This window comes from Numenius arquata, chromosome 1 (assembly GCF_964106895.1).
Source record: "Numenius arquata chromosome 1, bNumArq3.hap1.1, whole genome shotgun sequence".
NCBI lineage: Eukaryota > Metazoa > Chordata > Aves > Charadriiformes > Scolopacidae > Numenius > Numenius arquata.
Genome location: NC_133576.1, coordinates 118779211 through 118795388, shown reverse-complemented (window position 1 = coordinate 118795388; position 16178 = coordinate 118779211). Strand labels below are relative to the sequence as shown.

Genomic DNA, 16178 nt, shown 5'->3' with positions numbered 1-16178 from the left:
ACACAACTAAATACACCCCAAAGCTATAATTTGGCACTTATACAGAATGGTTTAAAAGGACTAAGTAGCGCAAATTGGCACTTCTACAGGTCAGAAAAAAAAAAAAAAAAAGAAAAAAAAGCTACTCATGTAGATAAGTAAATATGGGCAGAAAATTTATAAAGGCCCAACTTGAAAATCTCACTCCAATTTTTCTTAGCATCCTACATTGGAAAAGGCTAAATTTTAGGACTGCACTACAAAATCCTATGGTCAAAGAACTGGGCACAAACCAGAAACAAATCTTTTGATGTCTTGGTGAACATCAGCATTACCTCATTTGTCGGCAGAAGATGGCCTAGAACTACAAAGAAGCTTCTAAGAAATGAAAACACACATGTGTTTTCATGATGACAAAGAGAGACCTTTCAAAGCCCTTACACGTCATGTTTTCTTTTGCAGCTGGTATGGAGAATCTCCCAGAGCACAAAGTAACAAAGGCCAATCAATGCTATAGGCTGGTAATGGGTGCCTTGTGCAGACTCACTAATGATTTACAATGAAGACCCAAACTTGAAGCAAGAAGAGATCTTGTATTTCATTTTGTAACACCAGGATTATAATGTTTAACCCATATTTAGTTTTGCCCCATTCAAAAGGATCTAAACCTGATTCAAAATATATTTTATGAAGCCCTTCCTCTTCAGGGTATTTAGTGATACATTCAAACCACAGCACATACACCTGTAGTAGCATCTTAAATCAACAGAATATTTGCAAGGAATCCAAAATAACAGAATAACCTGGGAGATTCTTCCAACTACAAATATCTATTTATTCCCCTGCCTTCTCTTGGAAAATGGCAACACTGCTGCCTTCTACTTCCAATGCCACATGCTCCTTCTGACTGACTCTGCTCCTCACATATACGTGCTAATCACATATGTAGCTATATGTACACATACCATAACTGATAAAGACAGCTCCTTTTTAAGTCTTCAGGCTTTAGAACTAACTGGCTGGTGCCAGGCAATTATGTAAACATTTTTTCAGCCACAAGACTTCTAAGCCAACTGCAGGTTAATGAGAGAGAGGCAAAGATAAATGGTATGAAACATGGGAAATATCCACTTGTTGTTACATGGGACTTCCTACTTTGGAAGAGTCCAGGGACGGTATTGGTATGTGAGGGAAATCAGCTCAGCCAACGGATCAACTTTGGAACCGTGATATGAACACAACCCACGCCGGCAGATGGAAAGTGGGCTCAGGCTCTGATACAGATGAGCTGTAGCCATTGTGCTGATACGGCCTAACATTGTGGCATGTACTAATGGCCACTAACTGTTTTCAGGAGCTTCACCTTTGTCCCTCAAGAGGCAAACAAGCTTCTTAGAGCCTCACTTGTTCTCTTCTGAAACTACCCAAACTTTTAAAAGAAAATACTATCAACACATGTAAATCCTCCCAATAGAAGCATGACATTAAACAGTGGTGCCAACAGAGCGGACAGGAGGAAAGGTGGCTTGGTTGACATGGCCAATATGACAATTATTTCACAAAATCAACTTCTCAACAGTGAGAAGTCGTGTTTTTCTAACTACAAAAATACCTCAAGCACAGGCTTTATTTCTGTAGGTCTTCCAGATAATTTGACACTAGCTTCATCAAAGTCTCTTCATTCTGCTTCTCTCCCTGCTTGACTCTGCAGAATCAGCAGAATTGGAGCCAGCATTGCTGGCTCCATGGAGAATATGACACACCCCTCCAGCATGCTCTTTACATGCTGCATGGTGTGCACCACATCTCCTTTCCTTGCTGGTTGCAGCAAGCACAGTGGCATCAAAAAAATAACTTTCTTGAATGACAGCTCTCCCATGCAGCAGTAACACATGAGCCACTGTCTCAGACAAGTTCTAACAACCACAGCTGTATGAGCTCAGAGAATCTGCTTCTTTCACTGCAGTCAGCAAATTTAAAAAAATACCAAAAAGCTGTTGCATATCTTCTGTTCCCACTCCAGACACGATGCAGGACTTGAGTAGTTGGAAGTCTTCATCTTTTCTTTGTTTTTATTTTTAAGTAGGTAAGAAAGAAGATATAAACCTTTCTTCTTGCCTTGCTACACACTTATACTATCACAAGTACAATGGTATTTGTACCTCTTAGAGTCAGAAACACCAACCTTATGTGAGTTGGGTCTGCTGTGAAAGAGCTGCTGGGACTGGTGTTGGTGTGGGTTGCTGTTGTGGGTCCCAGTGTCTCGGATAATACTGACCGTCTGTGACTTCAGGGGTCTAGAGATGATCAAATTCACTCTCTCCCCACTAGCCTGTCAAATATATAAAACAAAGTAATGAAGTTGATCGGATATTGATGATTAGCAGAGAGGGAGGAAAACATGCGATGAAATATGAAACAAGAACAGCAGAACTTGTTTTCCAGTTCCTGGGGGTGCCACCGACTGCTTAGACTGCACAGTCCCTCACTTGCTTCTTGCTGCAATTCCCCCCGAAATGGAAGGGATATTAACACTGCTCCTTTGCCTCTGATGCTACACTTACATCAGCTGAAAACCCTCTGCCAAAAGGACCATTTCTCACTTTGTGTTATGAAGCTTCAAACATTAAAAATGATCCAATTCCATTTGCAGGCTCTGTGAACTTCCGCAACACGTAGCAATAAAAGAAAGAAATGCCCACATGTCTGCAGATTTTGGTCAAAAGCTCTGAACACCTCTGGTACTTTCCAAAGAGACTTCCAAGAAAGATGTTATATATGCGCAGACTGTCAAATTCTGGATTTTGGGGAGTACCAAGAGACTCAGTTACCAGATGTTAAATAAAACATCAACTTTTTCTGTTGCCACAAACCCACACCTCAACAGAGGAAAGTTACCCAGTGTAAAATTCCGACCACTTCACAGTATACAAAAAACTGGGAAACAGAAATTAAAATGCCCAAGATCACTGTTTTTCTTTAACTGCAAGGGAAGCTCTTGAAATGATTCATGAAACAAATACATACTACTCATTTGTACTGGACTTCTCTATGTGGTGCTGAGCTAAGTATAGACGGCTGCACTAGACTGCAATCAACTACTACTGGTTTATTCCAACTTTCCTAAAAACAGAGCAATTTTCACTAACATCCCGTCAGCAGGAAGCAGCGATGTGCTGCAGCTGTTTCCTTACAGGCTGGAAGAAAGCCACGGAGTAAAGGTTTTCCTGTGGGAACAGGGAAGGGTCATATGTCACACTGCATCAATCTTTGGGTAATATTTTTGTCCAGAGCAAAGCCAGACACTGGGAATAGCCCTTTCCTGAATACCCAGAAAATGAGTTTTACTGCACGGGACTCGTGGCAGATCTGTTTTTTCTTTCCCAGCTGCTACCTGTTGCCTCCTCGAAGTTTGACAAATCACTTTCCTGTTTTAACTCCAATTCCATGCACAAGCAAATAAATACAAAACAAATCCCACTTTTATAGAGCTTACTGAGAGATTAAAACTACAGTACATATATAAATATGATAATAATCCTCTTTTTTTTTTTTCTGCTAAGCAATAGACTACATGGTATTCTCCTTGCTCACATGAACAGCCTTCTAACCTTCAGGCTGCATGCCAGGGAAGACTAATGCACTTTTACTTCTGAGGAGGTGAAGTTCATCTTTTAGGTGCCAAGGCAAGCCCTGTTTTGCGCTATTATTTTCAGAACATAAATCACAGCAAATTGCATCGCTGCAGGCTTTTAGGTGTTACACAAGGTGTTCTGTCCAGGACAGACTCTACCCCAGGCTTTGCCCAAGAAATAAAGCTGAGCTAAGGACTCAGGGAGGGAATGCAAATTACCTGTATAACCTGAGCAGCAAGCTCAGGTGTCCCATGCTTCAAGTCGTGTCCATTAATTGCAAGTACGCGGTCATTGCTGCAGAGCCTGCCGTCTTGAGCAGCCAACCCCCCTTCCAAAAGGTCGAGAATGAAAACTCCCGGCTCGTCCGTTCTGCGCACAAGCTTAATGCCAAGCTGCTCACTGGAGTCGCGTTTATGCAGGGTGACCTGAAAGCTGTCCTCCCGCACACAGCTGGTGGTGTCGGTGTGGTTGTGCATGCGGCTCCCGAACCGCCTCTCCCGCAGCACGGTGAGGTGCAGCACCGAGCAAGGCTGGGAAAGCACAGCACGAGCGTGGTTGTGGGACACGTTGCTTATGTCAAAGCTATTGACCTGCAAAACAACAACAACAAATAAGAATGATATTTTCATGTGTTTAATTGCTCCTGGTTATGGAAATAAAGTCCTTTCCAAACTAAATCCAGAGCTCACTGCAAAACCAGCCTTGGAGCAACCTACGTATCTGACCCTACCAGGCTTCCTCTCTCACCCTTCCATCCTCTCCTCCAAACCCATTGTGGCTGCCCAATCGACAAACTTATTTTCAGGCTGGAAAAGACCCTTAAGATCATCGAGTCCAACCATTAACCTAGCACTGCCAACTCTACCACTAAACCATGTCCACAGGTGCCATATCTACACATCTTGCGAATACCTCTGGGATGGTGACCCAACCACTTCCCTGGGCAGCCTGTTCCAATGCTTGACAACCCTTTCGGTGAAGGAATTTTTCCTAATATTCATCCTAAACTGCTCCTGGTGCAACTTGAGACCTTTTCCCACAAAGGTGACAACATCACTCTTAACAGTGAACACCCTCTGTCATTACAGTCCATTTTTTTTTTTTCTCCTGGTCTGCTACACTTGCGTTCCCTAGATCTTTACATTGTTTGTTCTCCAGTACAAGAACTTTCCATGTGCTTTCAGTGTCAAGCCCAGGAACACTTAAAACTATAAAATAATAGCTATAAAAAGAATACATCCAAATATTTGAAGAAAACTTATGTGTAACAATATGCACTACTTCCATGATGTGAAAAATTTAAAAAACCCTTGAAATCCAGAATAATGAAAACTGTTAATTAAGACACCACAAAAAGGTGGTTGTACTGGTTCTCAAGTCTTAGCATGAACTTAGGAGATTTTCCTCCAACTTCAACTGGGTCAGAATTTCAGACTTATAACCTGTATCACTCAGAATACGGTTTGTAAGTGAAAACCTGATTAAACCTTCACTGCCTATAAACAAGAATTGTGTTTGTTATGTGGCCCACTGATCAGTAATCTTCAGTCATTTCTTGCACTATAAAGTTAAGATAAAAATTGACAGGGCAGTGAGATTTGGCAGAAAACAGGAGCACCACAAAAACCTGCACAAAAGCTCTATTTGCCTTGTTCTGTAAGAAGAGTTTCAAAGTTAACGTTCAAACTTCATCCTTAGCAGGTACTATTGTGCCCTGAGGGAGCAACCGCTGTCCCGCAATTTCAGCAGACAGAAACTAACACCAAATGGATTATACTGACCTGCCTTACCTAAGCCTTTAATGGTCCCTATTGCAACCTAAGTAAGTAAAAGATATAAATCTGCAGCTTCCCATCATCTAATAGCAACATTAGCACTTAAAAAAAAAATAGGAAGAGAAAAGACTTAGAAATCTATGCATGACAGCTGTCACATTTACATCACGTCTGAGCTGAGGGGCTCCGAAAGGTCAATGCCAAATGATTTGGCTGTGGTGGTCTCAGCAGGGCAAAGGGGTGGCTGTACCCTCACTGAGCCACCTCGACCTCCAGCCCCATGCCCAGTACAAAGCCACCGCTCCCAGCAGGACCGTGAGGCTCAGACACTGAACCATGGCCATGTCCTGGTCTGCTACTGCCCTGAAACAGGCTGTAACCTTGGGCAGAGAGAAAGGAGGGACAGCTAGGAGAAATACATTCAGAGCTGCCACCAGCAAAACCCACTAGGGCTCATCTGTCAGAGCCCTTAAATTAAATCTAGTTTTATTTTTAGCTGTCGCTAGCTAAAGTAAATACATAAAATATGGAAGCACTCAAAGGGCACAGAAGAATATATGCAATGAAATGTAGTAAGTCTTTCTACAAGGCAGTTCACAATTTCAGAATCAAACAGCCTTAGCATTTCTTGGGGAAAGAGATTCTCATTAGGTCATGTTTTACATGAATTACAGTCACAGTCCAGCACAGAAAAAGGACAATTTGTAGAGCACTTTGAAAATGTTAGGCACCTATCTATACCTTGCAGACAACATACGCTTTTATGTAGCTGTTACTAAATGCTGTTCCCTCAGATCTTGAAAGGGTAATACTTCTTGTCTGACTGGGAAAGAAAATGCTGAGTTTCACCTCGCAGTCCTTTCTGGCTTTCTTTTAGTTCTTTACTGCTCATAAAAGCCTTTGAAGACATTTTCAGAAATACCCGACTGAAGTGTGCACTCTGAGCTGCATCTAACCGCACTTAATTACAGCTGGCAGAGACCGAGCCTGGACATTTTAATACAACAGCTCAGCACCTACACAGGTAAATTCAAAGCAATAAAGATACTCTATCTTCCAAAAAATTTGGCTTTTAGCTCCTGTACCTCTCCCTCAGCGAGACAGCAGGACTCCCATGGACACTTCCCCAGCATGTGACAGTATCAGTGCCAGCACATCGATGGGGAAGACTCATTGCAGTTTATAAATCCTTTTTATAATCAATTTATTGCCACTTAAACCTTTGGAAACTATAATTGTCACCTGCCCAAACAGCAAGAATTTCGAAAGCTTCACTGGAGCACAAGCTCCCTGTTCTGGCAACGAAGGAGAGCCCTTGAGTATTGAAATAAATTAGGCAGCATTCAATCAGAGTCTGCAATTGCTTGTTAAAAAGCCAACATTTCGCAAACCTCTTGGGTTGCTTTTTGGCCAGCTACTATGCTAACACTCCATAAGAGGAAAAAGGCAGGTTTCTCAAAAGGAACTTTATTTTCTGAAGTGCAAACTAATTTCATTCCAAGGGTAACTACAGTATTTAAGCTACTTCTAACAACTTGATTTCAAAAAAGTGAAACAAAAAACGCTGGACTGATCTTAGGCTATCAGATCAAAAGCAAACGTTGTTACAGAAGTCATTTTGAAATGATGGTAATATACTTTTTTCAGGTGGAATGATTAAAAATAGAAGAAAGCTGAAGGACTGTCCTGTTTATGTAGAGCTCTGTTACTGCCTTCTTAAGAGTCCTGTAAACAACCCTTTCCCCTAATATAAAATTAAAACTCCAAAATGAATAGAATTTGATCTTTTTACTGTGGATTACTTAAAACTGCAACAAAAATACACCCTCAACCATAAACAAACAATTCAAATTTAAGTTGGTTACTTCTTTGGAAAAAATATTACTGCACGTTGCTTCAAATCACGCCAGTGAAGAATATCACTGACTCTTTTACATGTACTGAAAGATGCAGGTCAACTGCCGAGGCTATTGGAAGGCAACAGTGAAGCCAGAATAAAATAGCTGCTTAGATTAAGTCAGCTTTACAATCCACAAATTGCCTTTTACATGGGACAAATTATGCCACCATGTTAGCCAGAAGTAACCTTGGTTCCTTCGGAAAGCATGCATAAAGTTGAAATAAAAACCAAGTCCCACAGCATTTAAAAACAGAAAAATAAACTCATATTTTAAACATTGATAAGAGGTGCTAAGGAGGAAAAATAATTCCAGGGACTGATCCAACAGGCAGCCTAAAGCGTGATAGCCAAAAGTGCTAGAACAACATGCTCTGCTCTGAATATTAATTTGTCTTCCAACTGATAATTGCAGAGCTAACATTTACACAACATGGTCTGACAAGGATAATCTTCCATCTCAGTTAACAGGCAGTTCTGCAAGGAGTGAATGGAAAGCAAGCAGACAGAATATGCAATTAGGTTCCATACTTGAAGTATTTGGTCTCCAGCGAGAAGTCTTCCATCTCTGGCAATGATCCCATCTCGATAAACCTCTTGAATGACAATGTTGATCAAAGGTGTTTCGTTGCCACCCACTATGCTAATTCCTAATTCGATATAAGGATTGGACCGATGAATTTCAATAGTAGTGATCTCTCCTTCAGGCAAGGTAGGTGGCTGTTGATTTGCTGCCAATTATTTTTAAAAAGAAAGATGATTAATATCTTTTATAGCTCGTTTACTTTCAATAAAGCAAATCACCAAAGGACAATGTAGACACAACCACATGACAACGGTTTAACAACAAACTAAGCAAGTGCAATTGGATTAGTTCCACTAGTTGTTGGAACACCTAGAAACAGCTCTCTAATGACTTAGTAGCATCCATGCTTCCTGAAATGGGGCCATTTGGATTGGAAAGGATGTTCTGAACCCTTTGGATCCTGTCCTTTATAATAAATTTCATATGCTTCATCTCCAATGGGGTCACTTATGTATTCACATTTGGTGATGATGATAAAAATGTGATTTAGGGGTTACCCCATGGTGCACGACTTGGTCATGCCTCTTTGTTAGCTGGTCTCACAACTGCACTAGGGGCTGCCAATGAGTTACCAAGTCAGGAGGAGGAGCCCATTTCTGAAGCAAACATGGAGACAACTGAAAAGGAAAAAGGGGGATGCTAAGGGATGGCAAATACAGAGGAGAAGGAAGGGGACAGGACCACCTTCCTCTGCGGTAAGGCCCAGCACTTCCTCTCTAAGATCCCAGATGCTAGAGACGTTACTGCTCATTCGGTGCAGATGGATGCAGGAGTTACTCAGCTGCCTTTTCGCTCGAGCAGGACAGCACTCCGTGTGTGGGAAGGCTGCTGATCCGGGCCAGGGGGAAGAGGGGAAAAGAAATCTCATCTTAGAAAACAACTTTTGTAATTTTACAGAAAATACACTCCTTCCAACTCACTGCGAGGCCAGTGCTACTAGCAGATTAACATGATATGATAAATGATGATACAGCACCATGATATCTGGCACACACTCTGAAATATTTCTTTCCTTCCTGTGACCTTGTTCCAGTTGTATACTTGTACACAACCAAAACTCACTAATATTTCTCCAGGAACTGCAAAAGAAAAGAGCCCAAGATGAAGACGCACATTCATGGTTGGTAAGAGACAAGCTCTGACACCACAAATGTTTCCACATCTGATAAAAGAGACTTGAGAAGATAAGCGATGACATACTGTCTGCTACTGTGTTCTCCTCAAAAGGCGGATTGTCGATGCCAGGCTCATCTGTCCAGGCGGGAAGGACGGGCGAGGTGAAGCTCTGCTCGGCTGGCACTACTCCCTGATCTGCATCTGGTGATAAACTAGCAGGCTGCTCCGTCCCACCAGGACCGCTCTCGCCCTCTGCTTCGCCTTGCAGCTTGCTCGTTTTCCTTCTCTCTAGAGCAACCCTTCGATGAGAAGCCCCAGGACACCTGTGAAGACAACGTTTACACCATACTACAAGCCTGAAGCAATGTTTGTAGCACAAAATGCCCAAGTACTCCATCAAACGAAATCAGTCTTCTTCAAAGCCACAACTTCAAACTAACCATAAAAAAAAATACTAAACACATTGGACTTTAAGGTCAATTTTTTAGTGAACAGAACTCCAAAACAATACTGCCTTCTTCACAAAACTTCTACTACGTAGGTTTTTGGCTGTGAAGTAAATGTGCTGTAACGCCTTCTGAACGTGAACTTATTCTGTTATGTACATTCCAGTTTCTGGAAGAAAACCTTGCTGGAAAGATTAAACAGGACCGGTGTAAAATTCCTCAAAAGAGGAGCCCCTTTCCAAGACACATTTGGAGAGCCACTGAAGCAATTTCCTTTCATCTTAGTAAGCCAAGAGAAGGAAGCATCGTATTTTCCTGGGGTCATTCGTGAGAGGAAAGAGATGAACATTTTACCTATATTGCAATCTAAGTGTTAAAAAACTAGAAAAAAAAATTATGCTTGTCTAGGAGTTTGTATGAAAAGTTAGCAAAAGTAACAGCTCTGCTCATCATCTCCTCTTGAATCAGCAGAAGGCATTTCGTATTCCTCCTGCCTCCCCTTTTTTCTTCCTGACTTCACACAGGAGGTGTAATTTTTTGCTTTCCCTCATGTAACAATGCTCCATCAGCATTTGGCACTTTCCACTATAAACTTATTTTTGTGAGTTCCCATTATTCTTAATGCAATATATTTTTTTTTTGCTTATGTCTAAAATCCTACAATAGTTTATTGCAAAGAAGGGCTGCAATGTTGCAAATTCACAGAAAGCCTTCATTTATTGACTGGTCTTACATTTACGTGTAGATAATTGGATGTGGACATCAATCTTACATCTGCCTGCGTGACAGTTTTTGCCAGCGTCTGTTATTTCACTTCTTACAGTATTTGATGTCCTTCTTAATGTTCCTGCTCCTGGAGCTGCTGACCACCTAAAGATGCTTGTGCTGTAGCAGTGTCAGAAAAAAAGGAACGATGGTCTTGAAAGGACTCCCTGTTTGGGAACTTGACAGATTGATACAACAAAAGCAGAAATGCTTTATTTTTGCAACAGGAGAAAGAAATGTGTTAACAGAGTAAAAGACAGCAGAAGTCTAATGGTGTCCTAACTTGTTAAACTGGAATGTTTTGAGACTCATAATTATGTTCTGACATTCTGTGAAGGGGATTTGATAATTATATGGTTATACTGTTTTGATGTAAGGGATTTTAAAGAAATGTTAACAAAGTTATTCAGCCCAAAGAATGTTGATAAAGATATCTGTACAACTTTTGTGACCTCCAGCAGTGTTACACATACATAAAATTATATATATAACTATTAAAAAATTATGACATATATGTTTAGAAGAATGGCATAAGGTAACCCAGATGTGCTATGAAATATGCATAAATACATAAATTAGAGATGTTTCACATTATGAAACGACACACTTAAGAAATAATTTCTTGGGGCTTTCCACAAGACGACATGTTTTACACCTGCTGGTCATCTTGTTCTTCCAAGTTAAGAAAGTGTAAGCCCAAAAGATGAAAATTACTTGAAAGGTTTTGCTTCCTGAAAAAGTTCCTCTGATTTCAACGATGTAACACAACCTACTTCTTGGTTTTGCCCAGGTAATATTTACTACATAAAATCATTGCCACAGTGGGACTGATCAGCTAAGAAATCTGGCTGGTCTCAATTTATTCTGGTGACCAGACACTCACAGTTACAGGTGAAACTCTGCAGAAAGTTTTTATCATTCATCATTTCACCATGCCAGCCTTAAAATATGAATCCCAACAGGCCAAGAAAAGGAAAGATGCAATTCCTTCCCTCAAAAATTTTAAAATACTTTAACTTGATGGGTTAGACCTACAATCCCCCAAATCTTAGCACTGGCAAAGGACCAACCTCCAACATCACCTACTTCTGCAGCAACACAGAAAGGGTAAATGCTCCTGCAGAGGAAACCTCTTGCCTACTGGGAGTTCTGACAGATCCGCTCTCCCACAATGACCCACAAGAGTTTAGGACAAAGCCACCCCAAGCTGCATGTCCTTGTGTCTGTGAACCGTTTTGCTATAGGGGTGCTGGAAAATGAATAGCTCAAAATTGACACTGTCAGAGGACCATGCTGCAGTCCCACCAAGCTTGGTCTGCAGAGTCTGTTCAGCCTTTCGTGATTGCCTGATGAACCAGATACTTGCCTTGGTATCTTCTACCAAAACATAGTGCTGTTGACTCACAGAATCACAGAATGACATGGGGTTGGAAGGGACCTCTGAAGATCAGCTAGTCCAACCCCCCTGCCAAAGCAGGTCCACCTAGAGCAGGTTGCACAGGAGTGTGTCCAGGCGGGTTTTGAATGTCTCCAGAGATGGAGACTCCACTACCTCTCTGGGCAGCCTGTTCCAGTGCTCTGCCACCCTCAAAGTAAAGAAGTTGCTCTTCATGTTTAGATGGAACTTCTTATGTACAAGTTTGTGCCCATTTCCTCTTGTCCTGTCAGTGGGCACCACTGAAAAAATACCGGCCCCATCCTCTTGACACCCACCCTTGAAGTATTTCTAGGTGTTGATCAGATCCCCCCTCAGTATTCTCTTCTCTAGACCAAAAAGACCCAAGTCGCTCAGCCTCTCCTCGTAAGAGAGATGCTCCAGGTCCCTAATCATCTTTGTAGCTCTTTGCTGTACCCTCTCCAGGAGTTCCCTGTCCTTCTTGAACTGGGGAGCCCAGAACTGGACACAGTACTCTGGATGGGGCCTCACCAGGGCAGAGTAAAGGGGGGCTGACTCTTCCTGAGCCAGCTCACAAGGCCTGTGGATCCCAAATGAGCTGGTGTAGATGGCAAAGCACATCTTGGAAATTTTATTATTTTTAAACTGTATCATACCAGGACAGAACAAAAAAAATCACCCCTGGAAGTGTCCCATTTCTGTCAAAGCCTTCTGAACCACAGCCAGGTCCTCCTCCACCCTCCTTCCATCTTTACCTGGCAGCTGATGAAAGTCGTCATGCGAAATATAAATAGATTTGAGGTTTATTTTTGCCAATGATATTTAATTATCATTTCAAAGGCTAATATCAAGAAATGTAAACAGACTCCTGAGCACACCTACTCAGCTCAATGGAATGCCTTTTGTGCAGCACTTTACAAGGAAAAAAAGGAAAAAAATCCAGATTCTTCCCCAAATTAACCAGTAATTGTAACAGACTACAACTTTCAGCCTGGTATAGTGGAACTGCATTGCCATTAAAATAGTTGTCTGGTAGAGACATTAATTATGGGATGCCAATTCCTAGGTCTTTAAACGTGATATGCCACCTACCAAGCAGCAAAGGCCAGTATTGGTATTCAAGTGCATCTATAAGGAGATTTTTTCATTTCCACTTGCAACATAAAATGATTTTTTTTGGCAGCAGGAATGTATTACTCACAAACAGCAAAACCATACAGCAGTTGTAACAGTTAACAAGCGTCAATAAATCTCTAAGGGTGCACACCTTCACTAATAGTGTTTTTGCCAGATATCTGGGATAAAGAGCATTTTAGACTCAATCTTGTAACAAGTAATGTACATGGATGGGCATCTTGGGATCAAAACGAGCATTGGAGATTGTTTTTATGGGTACAGGAATCTATTCTCATCCAACAAATTGCATAAATAAGGGCTGAAATGAGACTGAAATGTGTCTTACAGGAACTGCATTTCATATCTATCTACAAAGCCAGAATATCTTGGCTAGGAGCAACATGGAAGGTAGGAATGTTTTTTTGAATTTCCAGAAATTACTTTAATTTCTTTCATGAATCAAGCCGCTCAGGAGTGGAGTTACTGAAACAACCAGCAAAAGCAATTGAGTGATATTATTTATCGGGAAACTCGAAGGGCAGTGGTTATTTGGGATGTAAAATGAGCTTCTGCTTATATTCATGGACTCCCTCCTCTCCTCCCTTCAGCATCAGCTTTTGCTCAATTCTGGATGGTGACAAAGCATAGCTTTAACCTTTAACTTCTCTTAATCCATATCAGACAGAAAAGAAAAATTTGGAGTTTTTTTACAGCCAAGTCTGCTGGTTTTCTTGTTTAAAAGCTGACTTCTTGGAACACTAGCAGCAATCCCTCTCTGCAGATAAAAAGAGCTTTCATACAAAATTAAGACGTAGTTTACAGTGTGTTCCGTGGAATAACAGTAGGGGCTCAAAAACCACATTTGCTCACTGACTACTGAAAAGAAAGATTTCATTGTAACTTGTGCCATCAGCTTCTGCCCAGCCTAGAGGTTCGATAAAAGCAAACACACCAAATAGCCTCAAACCAGTTGCACTAAATCATTTTCCAAGCAGGAGCTGAATTTAAGCAAAGACTGCAGAGAAGCAACCCGAATGCTTTTGCTATTGCTCGTAAAACTTTGCCAGTGAAGTGACCTTAAGCAGTCATTCTGGCAAGATTTACAGATGCAATTCAGAGTAAAACATGGTGCTGCTTTGGAGAGTTAAGTGTTTGGGTCTTGGTTTTTCTTTTGCCATTAAAAAAAAAAAAAAGGAAAGTGAAAAAAAAAGAAAAGGAGGGACTAGGAGTTAACTAGATTTAGGACTCAGAGACGACACAGGAAAAAGAAAAAAAGTAAGGGAGGGGGCTTTTGTTGCACAGTTCCCTCTCCCACCCAATGATCTGAGAAGGCTACAAGGAGCCAGGTGACTTTGGAGCAAAGAACCACTACGGAAAGATCCTTCACCTTTGCAGTAATGGAAAGAGTTTGTAGGGCATGGAGAAACTCTGAATCTGTTGCCTGTCCATGTACTCAGGTATAAGAAAAGATCTGCCAAAAGTTCTACAGATCCTCTTCATCTCTCCTGGTGCTAGAAGGAGCAGGGTAGGGACCGTGCTTACACCTAAAGTGGAACCGGGCGGAAAGAACAGGTCTCAGCAGCACTATCATAAACACCAAAATAACCGGGATTGCCAAGATTTTGAATGAAGAAATTGTGTATTTATACAACTAACTTTCTCATGGATCTTGTTAATCTAAATCCATACATTAAGCATGCTGACTGACACACAGTGAATAGCTATATAGTTTATTCAACTCTGGAAAATGCAATCCTATATAAATTTCAAACTTAACTGGACATAAAATTGGCTTGAATAATGACCTCAATGTTTGGAAAAGTGTCTCCATTGAAACTGATAACTTAAACTACCATAGAACAATATAGGAGGGGAAAACTAAAGCCCAACTCAAAAGCAATACATGAACACAATACTTTACCCTCTCATTAAAAAGTTGTACGAATTTCAGAGTATGTTTTTGTACAATGGAGTTTCTTAAGGCCTGAATAATCTGTAAGAATTAACTGAATTAACATCATACACAGAGAAGCTCAATAATTTTTTTGTTGGATTTCCTTCTGATAAATTTACCTTTGATATTTAGAAGTGGAATTGGTACCTACTTTTCTAAGCATTAACAAATTTTCTATAGGAAGTGACTGGAAAAAAAAGTACCACTCAGAATGACTCATATATTTTTTTTTTCCTTTAAATCAGATTACGTGCATTGTGTTTTAACTTTGAAAACCACAGCTTTCAAGTGAACGTGATGAAACTGAAAACTGATAAATCAAGAATATTTTCCTTTCTGCAACGCAGTACCCCGGAGTGCAATTAGTGGTCGTGAAGTAATCAAGTTTGCGTCTTGTGCCTCTTATCTCCTTGCTGGAGCACCTTGCAGTAACCTCACACTCCGAGGTGCCTGCTGCATACGATGACATTTTCTTCCAGCTTTTATGCTCAAATGGAGCTGATTAAAACAACACTGGAAAACCTGAGCATGTTTTTAGACAGTGAAAACTAGCCAACCATACTGCATTTCTCAGAAATACAAACTACCTCACGTAAGGGCTTTTTAAGACTGGTTTATATTAATCTATGCTGAAAATTATAATAATACTGAATTTTATATTTCTTTCCTACATTTAATGATCAGTAGTAGAATTTTACTGGATTCACTAATCTATATTAAATCAAATTCAAACTATGCAGTTGCTGCCATCGTTTATGTCAGCAATGATAATTTACAGGTGTTCGCATGTTTGCAAATAAACTTAATTGAAAACTGTAAATCACCATATACTCAAAATGCGTATTGGCATCCCAAGACAACAGAAGGAATTGAAAATGAGCAGCCTTCTGCAACTGCAAGCTTTTTTCCGGCTGACAAACAGGAAAAGCTAGTGACTCAGCTCACTCAGATTTCATAATAACCTTGTACATTAAGTAAATTAATATTTCATATATACCTAAAGAGAGCATACATAGTGTTCCGTGTACAAATAAATTATGTGGCCCTGTTGTAAACAGCCCTAATACCATTCAAAGAGATGCCAACCAAGGAAAATGGACTGAAGAGGTGAGGGATATGACAAGGGGAAACCAGAAGGTGAACCAAATATGTAGCAGGGGTCTTGCCAGCATTTTGCCTTTTATTAAAGTCAAATCAGTTTAATATCAGGATTATAAATCGAACAAACAGTTAGGCTTCCTCACCACCCTCAAGTCATCAAATAGATGAGAATTTACTTGCCTGGAGAAAACAAGGAACAGCCTAAGATAACATGGACACTGTGTGGAGAAATAAAAAAAAAAAAAGGAAAAAAAACCTAGGGAGGCAGGCTCCTCATTTGTCCCCGTACCTCCCTGGCATGGACGCACATGTATATATTCATTCTGTGTGTACAACAATCAACAAAACCCAGGCAACTCCAGGTTCACCACAGTCTGTAGGGTTGCTCCATGTCCCACATGCCCAAGGTCCT

At 40.8% G+C, this 16178-nt stretch overlaps 1 protein-coding gene across 1 annotated transcript in view; it reads right to left on the bottom strand.

Annotated features, from left to right (window-relative positions):
* LNX2 (ligand of numb-protein X 2) overlaps positions 1 to 16178 on the bottom strand; it is a 60371-nt gene that overhangs the window by 9745 nt on the left and 34448 nt on the right. Inside the window, exons 3-6 of the mRNA XM_074147040.1 lie at positions 9073 to 9311; positions 7818 to 8017; positions 3833 to 4204; positions 2165 to 2311 (exon numbers count right to left, since the gene is read on the bottom strand). Of these exons, the coding sequence (XP_074003141.1) occupies positions 2165 to 2311; positions 3833 to 4204; positions 7818 to 8017; positions 9073 to 9311 (958 nt within the window). The remainder of the gene's footprint in view (positions 1 to 2164; positions 2312 to 3832; positions 4205 to 7817; positions 8018 to 9072; positions 9312 to 16178) is intronic.